Source organism: Helicoverpa zea, chromosome 3 (assembly GCF_022581195.2).
Source record: "Helicoverpa zea isolate HzStark_Cry1AcR chromosome 3, ilHelZeax1.1, whole genome shotgun sequence".
NCBI lineage: Eukaryota > Metazoa > Arthropoda > Insecta > Lepidoptera > Noctuidae > Helicoverpa > Helicoverpa zea.
The window spans coordinates 10,992,719-11,011,241 of record NC_061454.1 but is presented as its reverse complement, the minus strand read 5'-3'; the positions used below and the strand labels follow the sequence as shown (position 1 = coordinate 11,011,241).

The following is an 18,523-nucleotide window of genomic DNA, read 5'->3' as shown; positions in this document are numbered from 1 at the left end:
TTTAAAACAAAATAATAAAGTAGTAGATATTACTGCATTCTGTTTTAGGGTATTCTTGCAAGTACTGCATTCTTTCTTAGGCCATGTTTAATACTGCGTTTTTTCTTATCATTGAAGCAGTTTTTATGCAAGTACGGCGAAAATCATTACATAAAAAACATACTTCGAGTGAATTTTTTTATGAAAATATTTTTTTTCTTGTACATGAACCTCTTGGGATACCATTTCTGGAAAAAAGTGAAAATCTCAAAAATGTCGATTACTGCATTCTTTGTTATCAGGACAGTATGTATGCGTGGAGTAGTTCTCACGGGACGCGGGTGAAACCGCCGGCAGAAGTTAGTTATAAAATAAAAGATGCAATGTTATTGTTGCCTGATTGATTTTAAATAATTTACTTATTACATTATATATTTTATTAAATTGATAATTAACTTTAGGACTTTAGGTTACACACACTACAGAATTATAATTTACTAGCTTTTACCCGCGACTTCGTTCGCGTGGAATAGTGGCATCCGGCAGATTTTTGGTTTGAACAATAGATGGCGCTGTATGTCCGGAATAAATCGTATTTTTTATTTTTTGTAATAAAAATCTATGTCCTATGTCCTTTTCCTGGCTCTAAACTACCTCCCTGCCAATTTTCAGCTAAATCGGTTCAGCTGTTCTTGAGTTATAACACGACTGTGTGGAGTAACTAACACGACTTTCTTTTATATATATAGATAATTGCCTCATCCCTGCAAGGAACAGACACGTATTTAATATCAGACCATATTTATTGCAGGAATGTATCGTGGTCTGCGTGATCTCCTTGGAGGAGGTTCACGTGAGTCCAGAGACGGTGCCGTACTCTCAGTGCCGTGAAGTACGCACCGTTTCAGCCGCCGCCTCCAATATGGACAAGATCACGATTGCGGCAAGTGCTGCCATCTGCGGCACAATAGTCGTGGCGGTACTCGTATTTGCCGCGGCATCGCGCCGCCGATCTCGCACCGTGCATCGCCTGCACACGCAAGCTCCTGAGAAGATGCCCAACCCTTGCTGCGGCGGGCTCACCGGCACTCCGAGTCCGAGCGGCCCGCTGTCTTCGTTGGCTACAATCGGCGCATTCGGAAAGCAGCGTGAGTGGGATCAAGTGTCGGCTTATAGCGCACGTTCGATCCCGCGTGCACGTTCCTATACTGAACCGGCTCCTCCGGACCCATTACCAGGTCGCCCTGGAAGAGCTCGTTCCCTCGCTGACGGTCAATCGCAACATAGCTATTCTCACTCCGGCCGCTACGGAGTGCCTGGATACCCTAGTAGCCTTCTTGGATCACGAGCTGGTAAGTTCGACTGTCGCTTTAAATAACTTCTTCATTTCATTTCCGGCTTTTACTTTATATTTTCCGTTTTTTTTTTTTAACACGAAAGAGACTATCACTACCTTAACTTAAATTAAAAACGTAAATTCTTCAACTTCTAGATCTCCGACAGTCCCGTCAGTCCTTAGGAGCGGCATCGGAACGGGCCTCCCGTCTTTCCCTGAGTGGCGCGGCAGGCGGGGCAACGGGCGGAACGGCAGGGTCTCGACGGAGGCCGAGGTCTAGATCACGACCTGCTAGCCGATATAGCGTTGGTTCCATAGGTATGGGATACTGCGATACATCCGACAACTGGACTGATCACGATATGGATATTTATATGGCGCGGAACCCAACGACTCGGAGCGGTCTTGTACCTTTATAGCGTGCAAGGGAGCTAGCTCGGGGAGATGTGACATGTCGCGGGCCGTCATCGCCGCCATGGGGAGGCTACACTTCCTGGTGCAGCCATGGAGTCCGTAAAGGTCAGCGCCAGCGCCGGCACTCTCGCCGACATAGCCACGAGAAACACAATAGACGTGCGCACAAGCACTGCAGCCGACTCACGGGTCAGAGCCAGTGTGTCCGGTATCCGTTAGAATATTAAGTGTTATAATTTTGTTACCTACTATTAATACTTTGCGGTCATGTACCCACAGTTAACTGAGTTTTAATGTATGTTGGTATGCCAAGGACCGTAAGTTTGATAACAAAGCAATTCTATAAAGTAGAAACGAAATGTTTTTTAACAAATTCGTAATTTAAAGTATAAATCATATACTTCATACCTAATAGATTAAATGTTGTATGAATTAAAAAATAATGCAATTGGTTAATGGGGACTAGTCAAAATGTTTGTTCACTGTGTAAAAACAAACATTTTCCACTTATGATGTATATTAGTCAGTGACAGACTAATGTTATTGTGTCCACATTTTGAACACGCAGTGTTCTTATTACCACTGATTTGTATTATATGTAACTTGTAACGTAATGTATTTTTGGTGCATATTTATTTTTAGTTAGGACTCTCAATTAATATTTAAGGTGTAAATAAATCTTCTTAAATAATTATAATTTAAGTAATTTAACTGTAGTTTTTGTAAACAGAATAAATTCTCAGGTTCACAGGATGAATTCCTGCACAAATAAAGATTTTTTTTTAATTTTATCGTCACACTTGTCTACCCCAAAGTAATTTAATGGTAGTACAGTCAGCTTAAAAAATAGCTCAACAAATAGAATGTTTCAAACTGCAAAACAGTAGCAGTTTTCTTAAATAGGTCTGTTAAACAGTTTTGCCTAGGTTAGTGGGTTGAAGAGATGAAATAGGCAGTCGTTAATATAAAAATACCCGTACTAAGCTGCATCTGGCTGGACTGGAAGCGAAAAAATTTTTAGGGAAAGATATATAAAAAAAAATTAATGGAGTGCAATTAAAAATTTTGCATTAGCTCAAAATGACCCAGGAAGTTTTTTTTTCACTGACGCAATATTACTCACCCTGGCACAAGAATTCGATGTTCCCAGCGATACTGAAGCTCCTGGCAGAACTCGTACCAGAAATGCGCTAGGTACGGCATACCCCCGGCGTCGTACAGGCGCGCTGCCGTCAGCGACACGCGCCACACCAGCCCACCCTCTGGGCTCGTCTTCACATAACTACACAGCTTTTGTTCACCATCAGCCTGATAACCATCACACAACCAGCTGTAATTATTTCCTCTTTTTGCTACCACTAACGCCATCTAGTAACATCACCAGAAAATGTTCTTACCTGCTTGAATTCTACTTCCAACTGTTCAGGATAATTAAAAGTATTATCTTCAACCGCATCCGGGAATACATAGTATAGAAGAGGCATGAGCAAATCGTCTGCTATGGGGCCTTTAAAATCTGACATGTTTCTATGTTGCCCCATGGCCGCCTTCACTAGCTTAGATATTGTTATTGGAGCTTCAGTGATTTTATGGAGAGGATTTACTAATCCTAAGCTTTTGCTTAATCCCAAAGTGTCCATAAGTAAATTATTATTATCTAATAAATCCATTATATTACTTATGGTTTCAGATAATTGACAATTGAGAGAATCCCTCATTTTGAGAGAAATTGTCCATGTAGGAGCCATGATTGGATCAATTTCGGAAAAGGTAGAAGAATCTACTATTGCACATTCACGGAACTTTGGCCATATAGCATTGAGTAATACACTTTGTATTGGGTTCTTTTCAGAACCAAAAGGTAGTTCTATTAGCTTTTTTACATCAAAACCATCTATTGATAAAAACTCATTTGACTGTGTGGTCTTCTTCCAGGCAAATGCATCCACTTCTTTCAATTCATAAGAATACTTTGTAGAAACAACAACAGCATCTAATGCAACAGGGGATGCAATTTTTGATTTAAATAGACTTACAAGGCCACTTAAATGTGAGCATTGATTTGAAATTCTTTTCAAATGGATTGTGTCAAAACTAACTTTGTGTTCACTGTCTTCGTAAAACCCTAAATATGTTTGCTGCCAGTGTTCACGTATTTTGACAAAGAAAGGCACACCACAGTCTGTGTTAGCAAAAGCAATGTTTGCAGTGCTCATAACAAGCTTTATTAAATTACCGTCCACCAGTGGCATACTCGAGCACAACATTATGTACCGCTTCAGACCGTACCAACTAGACACTGGAAAAGGACTTCCGTCAGAGTCATCCATAAAATGAGTTGTAGAATCCCATATACCATTGTGCAAGTCTAATAATAAAGATTTATCCTCCGAATCTTCAGAGTGCTCGGCAGTTTTAGCAGGTTCTAGCGTGTGATAGGATAACGTAAATTTATTGCCCTGGAAATAAATTTCCTCAGATTTTCCTGTCCATTTCTTTGTCTCCCCTGATAGTTTACACAAATTTGCTTTCGACAACCGCCATTCTTTTAATATCTCTTCAATACGGGCAATAAATACTTCCCACTCTGATACAGTAGTAAAATCCTGATGATAAATATCATATTCATCTATTTCTTCATTCATTTTGATGTTAAATAAAATATACGGCAACAAACACAAAAAACAAACAGCTGTTTCATTCAGTAGTTTGGCACTGACAAATCACTCCATGACATAACTGACAGACACAACGTCACGTTGCGATTCCAGACCATTTCCAGACCCAGACTATTTCAAAATGTTAAACATAAAATTTTAATTAGCCACTTAGCTTTATGGTTTATTTTATTCATAGTTTTATTGAAGAAAAGCTACCAACTATTTATCTATGTATCATATTAAATACTGAAGAATCAGGCAGGCGAATTGAATCTTGAATGAATGAATATTCATTATATTTTGCCAGCAAATATTTAAATCTCCAAATGTAGGTGAAAACATTATAAGTAACAGTCAACGTATTTTCTGTTATGGAATATGGAATATTCATTTCTTTGGCTAGATCTCAATGGATAGACTATGACTACTCCCGATGCCTAAACATTTTTGGTAGATTCAAAGCCATTTGGTTGTCATAGTAACTACATAGTAAACAAACAATCTGATGATTACTATAAAATAAAAGTGGTTGAGATAGAATAATAATTATGTTTAGAGGTGATAATCCACATTCTTTAAGCTATGAGCAACAAGCTAAATTTATTCAGGATCGAATCACAAACGTTGAGAAGAATTTCGGGGAACTATGTGTTGCATTTGGTGATTATACTCGGAAAACGGCAAGGTCAGCAAGATGATAATATTATATTGCCATTTCCTACCTACTCATACAATGTTAACGGATCAGACATACATTATTTACATTAATCCAGTTTCTTATATTTTACCCCGTTTATACCTAACCGCCCATTTATCACGTGTACTTTATGAGTAGGTACCTACCTATACATTTCTATTAGGTATACCTTTCATTGACTGCCTCGTTGGTCTAGTGGTAGAATGCTATGACTGAGGTCTCGGGTTCGATTCCCGGGTCGGGCCGAAAACACTGTGGGTTTTATAAAACTTTCACAGAGCAGCTCGTAGTCTTGAAGTTGGTGATTAATTCACCCGTGCCTCGGAAACCCATGCCATAGAATCGATCGAAACAACCGGGGCCCGATTCTCCTAAGTTATTAATGTCAAAATCGAATAGAAATCGAATCGCAATATGATCGCAATAGCAGTTTTAACCATATCGGGCATTATGCTACTAATGTAAGACCAATCGTATTCCAACGACATTCGATTGGTTTGCGATTGGTCTGCTATTTTGGTGATTTTGGTCTATACGGTAGTTTGCTCTACAATCATATTGCAATAGTTAATCATTTGTAGACAAAATGATTCATTATTGAATGACAGAAAAGGATAAAAACGTTTATTTCAAAGAAAAAATTGCGGAATGCCACATACGTTTCAATCGTAATCGAGTTGGGATTGGATCTCAGTGGAATCGAGTTGAACGTGAATCGTATGTCGCTTAAGTAAAATTAGGAGAATCGGGCCCCCGGTCTAACAAATCGACATAAAGCAGGTTACCCTAGTACCTTTTTTTGTCGTCGCTGGGCTAAAAATGCTATTACGCATCCCCTTCCCGTCGGGGGACGGGAGAGGGGTATGTGGGAGTCCCCGGTAGAGACGTTCCCGGTATACCCACTACAAAGGCCCAGCGGTACCTACTCCGACCTCACCCGAGTGGAGAGGGTCTGGGAATCTACGGCGTCCAGGGGGACTGGACGCCATAGAGGGGACTGGGGCCCGATTCTCCTAATTTTCTCAATCGAATACGATTGGTCTTTTATTAGTAGCAGAATGCCCGATATGGTTAAAAATGCTATTGCGATCATATTGCGATTCGATTTTGACATTAATAACTTAGGAGAATCGGGCCCCTGGTTACCCTAGTACCTACCTACTTTACGTCGATTTATTTAGATTAGGGTTTCCCATTTAAACAAAATTTAGGAATTGTAAAAACACACAAAATTAACATGACTAGGTACCTACCTATTTTTAAATAACGACACGGTGTCTTATCAGATTACGGGATATGGGAGATGAACTAATTAAAGTTATAAAGGATTACGCCAACAATGAAATCGTTAACAAGTCCCTTAGTAGCGGCTTGGAAAATCTGTCTACTACATTAACTGCCATTGAAGAATATCGGAACTGCGAAGTACAGCGTTTGGAAGCAAAGGTACTTACCTATTATTGCTTGCAAAAAGGCTTTTTGAAAAAGCATGTTAACGTTGTAGGTTTGATTAGTCGTACCTATAACCTAGGTAAACTGTAATAAATTCCCAAACGTTTTTACTTAGGTAATAGGTGAGCTGTGCCAATATGAAACAATTTGTAAACATGCCAGGGAGGAGCTGAAGCACACAATGAACGTTCGTGAAAAGGAACTGGCACGCAAGAAAGTACTCGACAAAGCGAGGGAGAGACAGCCTTTTAACAGACAGCAAGTTGTACGTTGTATCACTTATATTCAGTCTCGTAAACTTTGGTAGTATCTGCCTATACACGTTTTTCAAGTATAAAGTATGTAGATCCTACCTATGTGTAGGACACTTAACCGTGGACTAAGACTTACCTACCATGTTACCTGCCTGCTTATGCATGTACATAAGCACCTATATTGCCGAGTCGCGCAGATCAATCTATCATAAAGTTAAGCAACGTATTTTATTTTTGTCATCATATAAGTTCTGTCGCATAATTTTTCCCCATGCCCAACAATTATAATTTGGGGTCGGCTGAGTAGGTAGGAGTATAGTTAAACTTACGTAGGTATTATCCGTCTCTTCAACACAATAAGGTACTAGGATAATTCAAGACGATATTAAGATGATTTCCTCAAGTACCTTTTTACCTTATTTTAACGAAGTCAGAAATAAGCTTCATGGCTATGTACTTAGTAACAATGGTACTCCTGTTATAGACGTATGCTGAATCAGAATTACTGAAAGCTTCAGCAGAAATGTCTCGTACTGCAAAAGGCTTGAGTGAACAAACTGAGTTCTTCGAGCGTCGCAAGCTTCAGCAGCTGAAGACTCTTTTATCAGATTTCGTCATGATTGAAATGAGTTTCCATGCAAAGGCAGTGGAGCTACTGACTGTTGCGTATCAACAAATCAGTGACATCAATGATAAGGCCGATCTGGAAGTAAGTTTACTATTGACTTGTAATATTTAGCTATCTATACTGTCTTTAGGATACCTTCTAAAGACAGTACCTACTTACCCACCTTATGTACCTAATCATTATCTAACAGTATATTTTTTCCGCAAAGCGCTTGACTACAGGTCTTTCAGATAACGAGGACCCAATGGTAAATATGATTAAATTTTTAAATTGCTTTAAATTCATAGCATTAATTAAATTATCGTACCTACACAGAATTTCAGAAGGAAGCTACGATCGCCGGAGAAACAAGCAAACCCTGGAATGACAGCAAGGTCTTCCTCACTGGCGTCTCTTATGAACCTTCACTCCCCTTCGAATGATGAAGACTCCGTGGTGAGCAATAAAATATTGTGATTTATAGGCATTTATTTCTCCTCAAACACAGTTCTCAGAATTGGAAGAGACATCGCAACTCAATATTACTTTTCAATCTCTGCACAACTTTACATGTTGGCAAGGTGAACTGATTTTGTGTTCAAAATGTCGTATGTGGGTTGTTATTTTGTGACTGCACTCGCTCTACGAGCTACCCACGATAAGCACACGGGTTCTCTGCTACGGGAGCTACCATAAGCACTGAGCTTTAGGGATGAGTTATATTAGGCCGGGCCGTGTCCGGGGCGTGCCATGTACGTGGCTCGTACGGGGCACGGATGTGAAACGATACATTTTGTATGAAGCAGTTTATATTACACAGTGCATGATCCGTGGCCCGTCCGGGCCACAAACGACGGTCGTCTTTAGAATTTCGTAAAAGCCCGGACACGGCCCGGCCTAATATACATCATCCCTAACCTACCTACTTTTTTCAGAATGCGCGAAAGTTGAAGTCTCCTGAAAAGTACGGTAATTCGGACTTGGCCAGATCCAGCTCTTTAGCAGCACTCATGAATAACTCGCCGACGAAACAAGAAGACGAAACATCTGTAATTTTATTTTTATCGTTAATTTAATGACATGAGGATTAAATTGTTAAATATTCATTAACTTTTTAAATTTCGACAGGAATCTGAGGAAACTGAGGATGAAAGTTCTTCTGAAGAGACTGAATCGCGCTAATATGTGTGATGGAAGATTTTGACTAGGTTTTACTTAAGAAAAATACAATAAGAATGTTGTTTTAGCGTATGTACACTTCAAAATAATACACTTTCTAAATCGACTTGATATTTTATTTAGATAGAACTATTTATTATTCTTTAGGTGTTCTCCAGGGTCTTCCCCAAAAAGTACTGCAAAATATTGAAATGTCTGCCGTAAAACTAATTTTACTATACGTAGGTAGTTAACTTAATAATGGTTATCGTAAATATTATAAGACAATCTAGTTTGTACATTTTCATATTACTTGAGCATAAGATTTTTTCAATTACACCTTAAGATAGATACAGATAGGTACAGCATTTTGTGCAATATATTCACTGTACTTTACTTATTATTTTAGTGTTTGTTTCCATGTTCAGAAAGGCAACTACTAAAAATGATGAAATGGTATTTATCAAAATGTCCAAGCTGTTATTACAAAGCCACATAAGTCTTTCTTTAAAAAAGAAGAATTTCCTTTTGATAGACAATAATTGGAAACATACCAGCATCGCATGTGAATGTGCGATGCCCTTAAAATTATTTCTCTTTGTTCGTGACATGCACGCGATCCTGTACCCTCGCGCGCCAGGCACTGTACTGATCAATATTCACCCTCTAGATACTTGCAATTGTTTACTCTAGTAACAAAAACATCAAATATACAATACAACACAATTTAATTACAAAATAAACAATTATACAAATAGTTGCGCCAACACAGATAGATCCACTGTGTTTATTAAAAACTTACAAGAAACCAATTGTCTGATCACTCCATATTGCTTTGCATTTAATTTGATATCCACTTCCCATAGATTAGACAACTACTAGCGTACTATGTAACAAAGGAACAATTTCTAAATATTAAATCCATCCAGTAAACCCCAATATCCTTGAACAAACTTCATGGCATGCCATTACATCTAGTTTTTTTATAGTTATTGTTAACTCTACTACATGCACTCTATGGGCTTATATGTCACATGATATATTATGTATTATCTTATTGTGTAAGTAAACTAACCAGTCTAAGTATGCAGTAGTGAAATTATTGGGTATATGATAAAATTATCAAGCTTAATTAACTGATGTTACATACCAAGCCAATTTTTTCCTACAGGTATGGAGGTACAAAGGCGATGGCCCCTTTTCTGCCTTTTTACTTATGTTTTAAATATTATTATCTTATCTATAGTGGTTGGTGGCATACATACATAACAATTATGAATACATGAGCCACTAATTCATTTAGCCCTGATTATGGAGTGACATCACCTATATATCTTTATATGTGTATTTAGGTATTTACTCTGACATTAAATGGTAAAAATGACATGATTCAGGCACAAAACAATGTGGTGTGATAGTTACTTCTAGGACCACAGCTACATTATTACTACTTTTCATTTTCAACACCAGCTTGTGTCATAAGATCTGTGATGTTCTTCTCCAGTTCATCAACCCGCGTTCCCATCTCATCTATCCGGTTGATTATCTGATCAGACATACTTTGGAATTTGTCTTGCATATTTTGCAGTAGGGACTGCACCTGAAATATTAAAAAAGAAAACCAATATAACCTACACACAATATGTACCCAAAAGTGTGACAGTCTTTGGTCAAATTTTTCACATTGTTATGTCTCTAATTATCTGGTTGTGTTGATGTGTGACTTTTTTTTTTTAACAACTTCAAAAATCATCAAATGACCCCTCACGCTGTGGATTAGCAGCGGTGAGGGAGTGTCAGACTCTTACTGACTAAAAACCGTTGTGATCCGTCATAGGCCTTCTATGTACCAGGGCTGCGGTATCTCTTTCGAACAACCCGCAGCCCCGGCAGGCCTTGGCCCTGCTGGGCCCCGCTGGGGGTTGATGTGTAACTTAGCTTAACTCTATAGTAGTATTTTCTTTTCATTATTCACTATCATATCTTAGATACTTTTTAAAATTCAAGAATATACAAAAAGAAAATCTAGGTGACCAGTAGTAGCAGGGTTCAAGCTACAGTCAAGCTATTTAACATTCACAATAGCAATGATGATTTATTGATATTATTTGGGTCTGCTTGAAATTAAATGAATTTATTAATCTATGTAATTATTTATGCAAGATGCAATCATTACATAATGTTCAAGTAAGTTAATAACTGCGTAATTGTTTAACTAGCAGGTATGTTACTGGATCTTATGAAAATACTTTACTACCTACGGTTTTACTTGCTGTACCTACTAGCTAACATTATATGAACAGAGTAGTAACTCAACTTACATATTGTGTCACCTCTTGCATGTTTTTAGGATCATTTCCCGGAGCCGTGTAGGTGCTCTCCACGTCGGTTGTTGTTGTATCTGTATTTTGTTCTGCCATTGCTTGAATTCTTTTCTTGTACGAACGAATCGGACCTTCGTTACGAATCGATACTTTCTTAGTTTACGTACTTCTTATCAAGGTAGCACAAAGCGTGTTCACGCGCCAAAATTCTAGCGATAACTGAATCGAAATCGCATCGACTTCAGTGTAACTTAAATTAAAATTCAACTTCTAAAAAGTTAAACTAAAACATTGCCTAGCGAATTCATTGACAAAACAAAATGATACTAATGATAGCAATGTGAATGACGTCTGACTGATGTCAGTGCATGCATATGACATGACGATTTTTTTCCCGTGGTAGGCATATGTATTTCTTTTGCACCGCCTAGCCTATTCTAAGTACAGACAGCAAAAAACTAACTTCATCATTTTTTGGACCCAAAAGGGGAAAATGTGTACTGGTAGAATATATGTGTATAGAAGTTATCAATACTTTGAACATTCTTAAATGTTTTTTTAATTATGTTTCCAAAAATCGGTTGCTACTGCTCTGTTGCTTATGGATTTGACTTTTCTGACTGATCCATTCTGTCAAAGTCAATCAATTTTCAAGTGTCAAATTAAATTGTCCATTTTCTCGCTCAGTTTAGTCCCGGTAATTTCACAAAACAAATTGTAGTTACGTTAAATGTATACATTTCAACATCATGCAGCCTCTGACAATGAATTCTAAAGGTGATATCCAAATTGATATCAACCAAGTAAGGGTCGATATTCTACAAGGCATTCGTGAATGCACAGATCGGGGACTGACACAGACAGCTAAATGGCTTGCTGAATTAAACTTTTCTCTGAAAGACCATAAAATTACATTTGAACAGCAACCAACAGCGTTTGACGATGGTATTTCAATAGAGGAGAAAGAGGCGTACACCCTAGCTAAAACTTACTTCGATTGTCAAGAATACGACAGGGCTGCACATTTCTTAGAGAACTGCTTGAGTGCTAAGTGTATCTTTCTTCACAAATATTCACAGTTCATGTCGAGTGAAAAAAAACGATTAGATAATGCTACTGACTTAGGGACAGAAAATACAGAATCTACGCAAGTGCTTTTAGATTTGCTTTCCTACTTTAAGGTAAAAGAAAATATAACTGAAACAGATCATTATCTATGTTATTACCTTATCACAACGTGATACTACTGTAGCTTTATTAACATAAGTGTTGTGTAAATGATGCTTGCAATTTTTTCAGGCAAACCGCAACAACTTAGATGGATACCTACTGTACCTAGAGGGTGTGGTATTGAAAAAACTAGATTTACGAAGTCAAGCTGTTACAGTGCTACAGGCCGCTGTGGCTGCGGCTCCTACACTGTGGGCAGCCTGGGTGGAGCTGGCAGGCCTGGCTAATGAGTATGAAGCATTAGATTCTCTTCAGCTCCCTAAACATTGGATGATGTATTTTTTTGCTGCTCATGCCTTTGTTGAATTAAAGTTATCAGAGCAAGCTTTGGAAGCCTACATGGTGTTGGTAGCTGCAGGATTTGAAAAGAGTACATATGTGACAGCACAAATGGCTATAGCTCATCACGATAGAAGAGGTAAGGATTATAAAGTGCAGCATACAGCATGTGGTTTTATAAATTATAGCAATATATGGTAATATTCAAAAGGGCAAATGCAAATAATATTTGAATATTTCAGATGTTGATTCTTCTCTAGCATTATTTCGAGAACTTTATCAAAATGATCCATATAGACTGGACAACTGGGATGTGTACTCTCATCTTCTGTATCTGAAAGAGAAACGGATGGAACTTGCAAACTTAGCTCAGAGGGCTGTCTCCATAGATAAATACAGAGTAGAGACATGCTGTGTCATTGGTAAGAACTATCATTATGTGTAATATTGTATTATTTTTTAGGAGCTCTTACTTTGTATATTAAAATTAAATTACAGGAAACTACTATAGTTTAAGAAGTGAGCACCAAAAAGCTGTGGTATACTTTCAGAGAGCTCTATCATTAGATCCTCAATACCTCTCCGCATGGATACTCATGGGACATGAATTTATTGAACTGCAGAATTCTAATGCAGCAATACAATGTTACCGGCAAGCAATTGGTAAATATACTTAATTATTCTTTACAAAAACATGAAATATCGAGAGAATATTGACCAGATTGGCCTTGAAGAATACAGTGCTTAACTTATTGTTAAAATGATACTTTGTTTTCAGATGTCAATAGAAATGACTACCGCGCATGGAATGGGCTTGGCCAAGCTTATGAAATATTAGGACTTAATGGTTACTGTATATATTACTATTCAAGAGCAGCACAACTAAAACCTGATGACTCTAGGATGCTGGTGTCTCTTGGAGAAGCCTATGAAAAAATGGATAAAATCCCAAATGCACTCAAATGTTATTACAAAGCTCACAGTACTGGTGATATTGAAGGAATGGCCTTATTTAAACTAGCCAAGTAAGTGCAAAGATAGATGTTATTGGTTTACGAATTTTAAGTATCAGAGCCTTATTAACCAAGGGTAGATCCATAGAAAATCTAACTAAAGAGCCCTGAGGAAGACCTCACGTCGAATATGCGTGACCCCCACAGTAATTTCTAACTTATTCATGGTTAATCCACTGTTATACAGATGCTCATTTTATTCTCAGGTTGTATGAGAAGTCCAACATGCCAAACAGTGCAGCAGCAGCATATACGGCTGCTTGTCAAGATCCAGCCAACGCAGGGAGTAAAGAGTTACCTGCAGCACAGCGGTACTTAGCACAGTACTATCTCAGGTTCTCTTTGCTGGACCATGCTGCACATTATGCCTACAAGTGTCTAGAACATGAAAGTGTAAGTCTTTTTGAAATACTGAAATCTTTGTTTGAGAATTGTTTTAGATATCAGTCAGTTACTAGTTCCTTCGCATTTCATACCTCTGTAAAACTACGAGGAGCACTCACGCATATTTTTTCTTTATTTCATTAAATCGTTGCAGACCAAGGAAGCTGGAAAAAATATTCTCAAAACAATATCAGAAAAGCGATCGTCAGCGACGTCGTCACAACCGGCCAATTTGCCAGAAGACTTACCAGAAGCCATCAAAAATGTATCAACCGTGTCGATAACGCACGATACTCCCAAAACACCCCTGCCAAGCCCTAACGTGACGCCTGACAACTTCTCCACGCCAGTGTTTACGCGGAAGAGTAGCAAGTACAAAATGTGACATACGATTTCCAAAAAATGTAAAATGTGAAGAGACTGACTGATAAGTATAAGTGTAACAATATCACTTGTAAAAATTTGTAACTCAATAAAATTAGTAAATACTATTTTTATTTTTCTTACCTCCTTATTTGAGCTTAGTGGCAAAACGACAAACTGTCTAGGTAATGGGTAATAAATAAATAAATAATGTCGCGACATTCATTATACAGGGAATGGGTGGCAGCCAGTCCCAGTACAAATAAAAAAACTTCATGTATAAAAAATAATAGTGATTATTTTTATTTATACAAATTAACAGATCTTAGTGCTCATATAGTAAAAAAAAACAATTATATTAAGAACTAAATAAATAGGAAAGTGCATTGATTAGAAAATAAAAAAATTGTTCAAGTTAGCTCCTTGCAAATAAAAATAAAACTGATTATAATCACAGATGAAGCACATAATTTGAGAGCTCATTTTCTAAGAGGCTAATTATAACTACATTTGCAATGGGTTTCTTTTAAGATATGGGAGTATATAAATGTTAAACCCTGACTAATAAAATATTCAGTTCAATTTTGACAAGCAAAATGTTAAAATATTAAATAACAGTATTAATAACTTACATTTCATGTGGTGAAATTACAAAAAGTCAACAATAGATTACATTAAACTTGAAATGGTAGAAATTATTTGATTCTCTTGTATTTCTTGATTTCATACATCTTCAATACCTACATTGTTATTATAATGAGCAATTTTTATACATGGGCATCAAATATTACACTTGGATTGAATCATTCCACATTTATAATACCCAATGGATCTTTTATATTTTATCTTACATTTTTTATCAATAAAATTTTGTACCATTCCATACAATTCCAAACTACTCTAGCAAATAAGGCCAGCAACCTCTGTATGACATCAGTGCGCGGCAAACTCCGCCCGGCCACTGGCTCACGGCTGACTCACTGAACTAAACTTACACAAGGCACTGGTTTACAGATGCAATACTGCACATACAATTTTGATACCAGAGTGAAATTACTCATAAAGCTTTTACTGTAAGCAAATACTTATTTTCTTTTCTTTCATGGTCATATCTATACAATAATTTCATATAAATAATTTAGAATTAAGCTAAAACCAGAGTCTTAATCAATATTACAAATTTATACACATTTTAATAAAATTGTTCAACTTCACAATCCATACATTCGAAATACTAAAAAATGTCTACTTTGAGATAATATAATAATTGTAAATATATATTGTATAATGTAAGGCATATTGAGGCACTAAATTTTACAACCATAACAAGCATGGTGCATGGTGGTAGCTATGAACTTTTACTGCTTAAAATACAGTAAATCCTTTAATTACACTTTTTACTTTGTAAAATTCATGAAATAATTGTAAAATGTGTGTAATCATAGGTGTTACTGTATCCCCACTATGGCAGAATATGAATAAATTATTCAACTACTATACAATAATTGCTCAATAACATAAAATTTGTAGCTTGGTTTGTGCTTTTTGTTACGTAGTTTGTTCTTTGACATCTCACTTAGTTCTTATGTTCCATGTCGTCCACTCAGAGGAATGGGTTCTTGGAATTCACGAAACCGCCATTGTTTGTGGACTGCTACAATATGATAAGGCAAATTAAATATTATAATCACAGGAATGAGTCACTGGATTAACTGCACATATTTCCTGTAACCTAAATATAGTAACAGTCATCTATTTCTATGAAGTCACACACTAATCATCACACAGTAAACATATCAGTGGCAGTTTCCGGCATGTTTATAGATAAGTTTATCAAAATAGTACATTTTATTCATTCATGATTTGGTTACAAACACTTTTTACTCCATATATGTGAATAGAGTGATCAATATTGTCAGGGTAATACTCTAACTAAATACACAGTTAAATGAAGGAGTTATTATTTTATGGTGGGAGCCATATATCTGTAGATGTAACAATGCTATCAAAAACAGAAATCAAATCAAATATGGCTGGTGGTAATGCTGTGGTCCAAAATGATTCAATGTCAAATAGTATGTTGATGTGGTCAACTGAGAATCAGATGCTGCATATGTGTTACAAATGCAATACCTAACCATAAGGAAACATCTATTTGATTCAATCACATGCCTGATAGATCTGTCAATACCAAATGCAAACAAATATGCTAATATAAACAATCAATGATTTCATGGACACATGGTTCACATACCAAATATTTTATAGGTCTCAGCTATCAGAGTTATATCCTACCTAATTTATAATTTACCTATTTTCCCTAACACAGTAAACAGGAGTTGCTAATGGCACACCTGAATTATTAATTGCATCATTATAGATGTTTTTTTGTTATTTCCCTATGGATACTGAGTGTACTGGACTGAAGGACTGTAATATTGTTATGGTACTAGAAAATTGGTGTAACAAAAGTAATTTTTCAAGAAATAATGTGAATAAAACTTTACTTCTTACCATAAAAGGGTTGACTGGTACAGTAGCTGTAGCGGTACTCCATCCTCCATTGAAAAATGGGTTTTTATTTGCAAACAGATCATTGGTTGCAGGGCTTTGGAATGGATTTTTATTATTTACAATGTTATTTTCTTCTGAAACAATATTTGGAAATTTATTTGATTTGTGTAATGTCATTCGTCAACCAAATAAACAAAGAAGTAATAAATATGACTTTCATTGTCATTATCTACATTATGTACAGTTAGCACTACAATATTGAGTAATTAAACAAAAAGAAAACACTACATTAAAGTTCTTACCCATATGTTTCATGTTTTGTTGCCTTAAAGCCATATCTAAATCTGCCAGTGCAGCATACCGATCATCTGTAAGGAACAAATGCCAGTATAGAATGCACTCTTGTTTAAATATAAAAAAAAACATGGTGATTATTCAGTTTGGTAACTCACTTGTTGGCTGAGCTGGAGGACTAAACGCATTGAATGTTGTAGAGGTCACGGACGGAGGTGATGCAAAACTATTGTTCACATTATTGTTGAACTGACTACTGTTATAAATATTTGCCGTAGAAAAATCAACAGGAAAACTGAAAATCAAATATAATTATTGTTTTTAGTTCAAGAAAAAAATACTGAATTTACTATGGCATTATAACATACTCAGGTACGGAGGCTGGTGCAGCAGCAGGTACTGGAGCGACTGTGTTCGCTATAGGCTTCGCCAAGTGATTGCCTGGCTGGGCCACTCTGTAGCTAATGTCGTTCGTAGGCAGCAGGTTGTTTACCACTTTCGCAGTTTGGACGACGTTGTTATTGTTGGCCGTGTTCTTCGAAGTTTGCGGCGAAATCGATATCAACGGCGTTGCGCCCGACGCGTTACTTCCGGCCTTTGCTTTAGGCCTATTTTTTATCGAACTTCCATTGACGGGATTGTTACTGATCACGGGCGAATCCAAATAAAAGCGCTTCTTCTCATATTTGTCTGACATAAAATCTTTGACGCTTTGTTCGTCTGTAAAATTCACACTTTCACCCTCATACAGGCCTAACCAAACGCGCCTACAGAAGTCGTTACCTCTCGCTTTTATGAATTCTATTTCTTCCGGCGTGAAAGTGGCCATGGAAATGGACTTCACGCGATGAGGCGGTGTAAGGCCACGCCTGAAACATAATACAAGAATCCGTTTGTTGATCTTATTCATTTAGACAAAAGCAGAATAACGCAGAAACAATACTCACAACATTCCCGAGCATTTTGAACACACGAATGAACCGATCGTGGTATTTACGTATGTAGGTCCTCTTTGGTTGCAATCTAAGCAATATTTATTCCCATTTAGTGAAATAAGCTCACGTAAAATTTCTAAATTTTTATCGTCTTGCTTGCGACGATTTGCAGCCATTTTTGTAATCTATGTGTGGGTAATGTTTTATTTATATGTATGCCTATACAAACGGAACGCTACAGTGTTGGGGTTTTGTGGTGTGAAGGTGTGAGTGCTTGAAAGTATTTTGTTGATCAGTCAACTTCAAACTTCGACATTTTGTGTGATTGTTTATGGTTTGATTTGAGAGATGCGAATGCGAAAATGCCATTGACTTATAATGCAGTACCTATACATTTGACCGTAGACAATAATATGTCTGTGATTCCTACAGTATATCCATAATACATAACTACTTGATAAATACTACATGTGAAACGAGTTTTAGTCTGGTTGGATCCGCTTCGACTTCACAGCAGGGCAAACAAATGATTGTTTCGACTCGTAGCGGGAAATTCAAAATAATGAAAGCAAAAGTTTTTTTGGTGTGTTGCCGAAGTTAACCCTGATATGAGGATGTGATCATATAGAG

General features: G+C 37.0%; 5 protein-coding genes across 7 annotated transcripts in view; 2 read left to right on the top strand and 3 right to left on the bottom strand.

Annotated features, from left to right (window-relative positions):
• Nucleotides 1-4,453, bottom strand: part of LOC124645771 (rab3 GTPase-activating protein catalytic subunit) — a 29,508-nt gene extending 25,055 nt beyond the window's left edge. Inside the window, exons 1-2 of the mRNA XM_047185648.1 lie at nucleotides 3,127-4,453; nucleotides 2,853-3,037 (exon numbers count right to left, since the gene is read on the bottom strand). Coding sequence (XP_047041604.1) covers nucleotides 2,853-3,037; nucleotides 3,127-4,374 — 1,433 coding nt within the window. The 5' untranslated portion in view covers nucleotides 4,375-4,453. The remainder of the gene's footprint in view (nucleotides 1-2,852; nucleotides 3,038-3,126) is intronic.
• Nucleotides 4,454-4,881: 428 nt separating this feature from the next.
• Nucleotides 4,882-8,684, top strand: LOC124645870 (CBY1-interacting BAR domain-containing protein 1). Of its 2 annotated transcripts, XM_047185831.1 has the most exons (8): nucleotides 4,882-5,074; nucleotides 6,373-6,532; nucleotides 6,654-6,803; nucleotides 7,277-7,501; nucleotides 7,629-7,667; nucleotides 7,736-7,855; nucleotides 8,335-8,448; nucleotides 8,528-8,684. In XM_047185831.1, the coding sequence occupies exons 1-8, from the start codon at nucleotides 4,938-4,940 to the stop codon at nucleotides 8,579-8,581; spliced, it is 999 nt and encodes a 332-aa protein (XP_047041787.1). In that variant the 5' UTR covers nucleotides 4,882-4,937; the 3' UTR covers nucleotides 8,582-8,684. The 2 variants fall into 2 exon arrangements, with proteins under 2 accessions (XP_047041787.1, XP_047041788.1); XM_047185832.1 differs by lacking the exon at nucleotides 7,629-7,667 and having other exon boundaries at nucleotides 4,884-5,074.
• Nucleotides 8,685-9,268: 584 nt separating this feature from the next.
• Nucleotides 9,269-11,210, bottom strand: LOC124645872 (heat shock factor-binding protein 1). The gene is made up of 2 exons (XM_047185834.1): nucleotides 10,879-11,210; nucleotides 9,269-10,157 (listed from the first exon to the last, which is right to left on the bottom strand). The coding sequence occupies exons 1-2, from the start codon at nucleotides 10,975-10,977 to the stop codon at nucleotides 10,005-10,007; spliced, it is 252 nt and encodes an 83-aa protein (XP_047041790.1). The 5' UTR covers nucleotides 10,978-11,210; the 3' UTR covers nucleotides 9,269-10,004.
• A 308-nt stretch (nucleotides 11,211-11,518) lies between these two features.
• LOC124645869 (cell division cycle protein 23 homolog) lies at nucleotides 11,519-14,278 on the top strand. Its single transcript, XM_047185830.1, has 7 exons — nucleotides 11,519-12,062; nucleotides 12,181-12,529; nucleotides 12,633-12,812; nucleotides 12,889-13,053; nucleotides 13,169-13,415; nucleotides 13,610-13,796; nucleotides 13,942-14,278. The coding sequence occupies exons 1-7, from the start codon at nucleotides 11,631-11,633 to the stop codon at nucleotides 14,170-14,172; spliced, it is 1,791 nt and encodes a 596-aa protein (XP_047041786.1). The 5' UTR covers nucleotides 11,519-11,630; the 3' UTR covers nucleotides 14,173-14,278.
• A 1,460-nt stretch (nucleotides 14,279-15,738) lies between these two features.
• Nucleotides 15,739-18,095, bottom strand: LOC124645891 (arf-GAP domain and FG repeat-containing protein 1). 2 transcript variants are annotated; one of them, XM_047185867.1, is made up of 6 exons: nucleotides 17,906-18,095; nucleotides 17,327-17,827; nucleotides 17,117-17,253; nucleotides 16,967-17,032; nucleotides 16,665-16,795; nucleotides 15,739-15,804 (listed from the first exon to the last, which is right to left on the bottom strand). In XM_047185867.1, exons 1-6 carry the CDS (start codon nucleotides 18,067-18,069, stop codon nucleotides 15,754-15,756), a joined length of 1,050 nt encoding a protein of 349 aa, XP_047041823.1. In that variant the 5' UTR covers nucleotides 18,070-18,095; the 3' UTR covers nucleotides 15,739-15,753. The 2 variants fall into 2 exon arrangements, with proteins under 2 accessions (XP_047041823.1, XP_047041822.1); XM_047185866.1 differs by having other exon boundaries at nucleotides 16,665-16,798; nucleotides 17,906-18,093.
• Nucleotides 18,096-18,523: the final 428 nt, after the last annotated feature.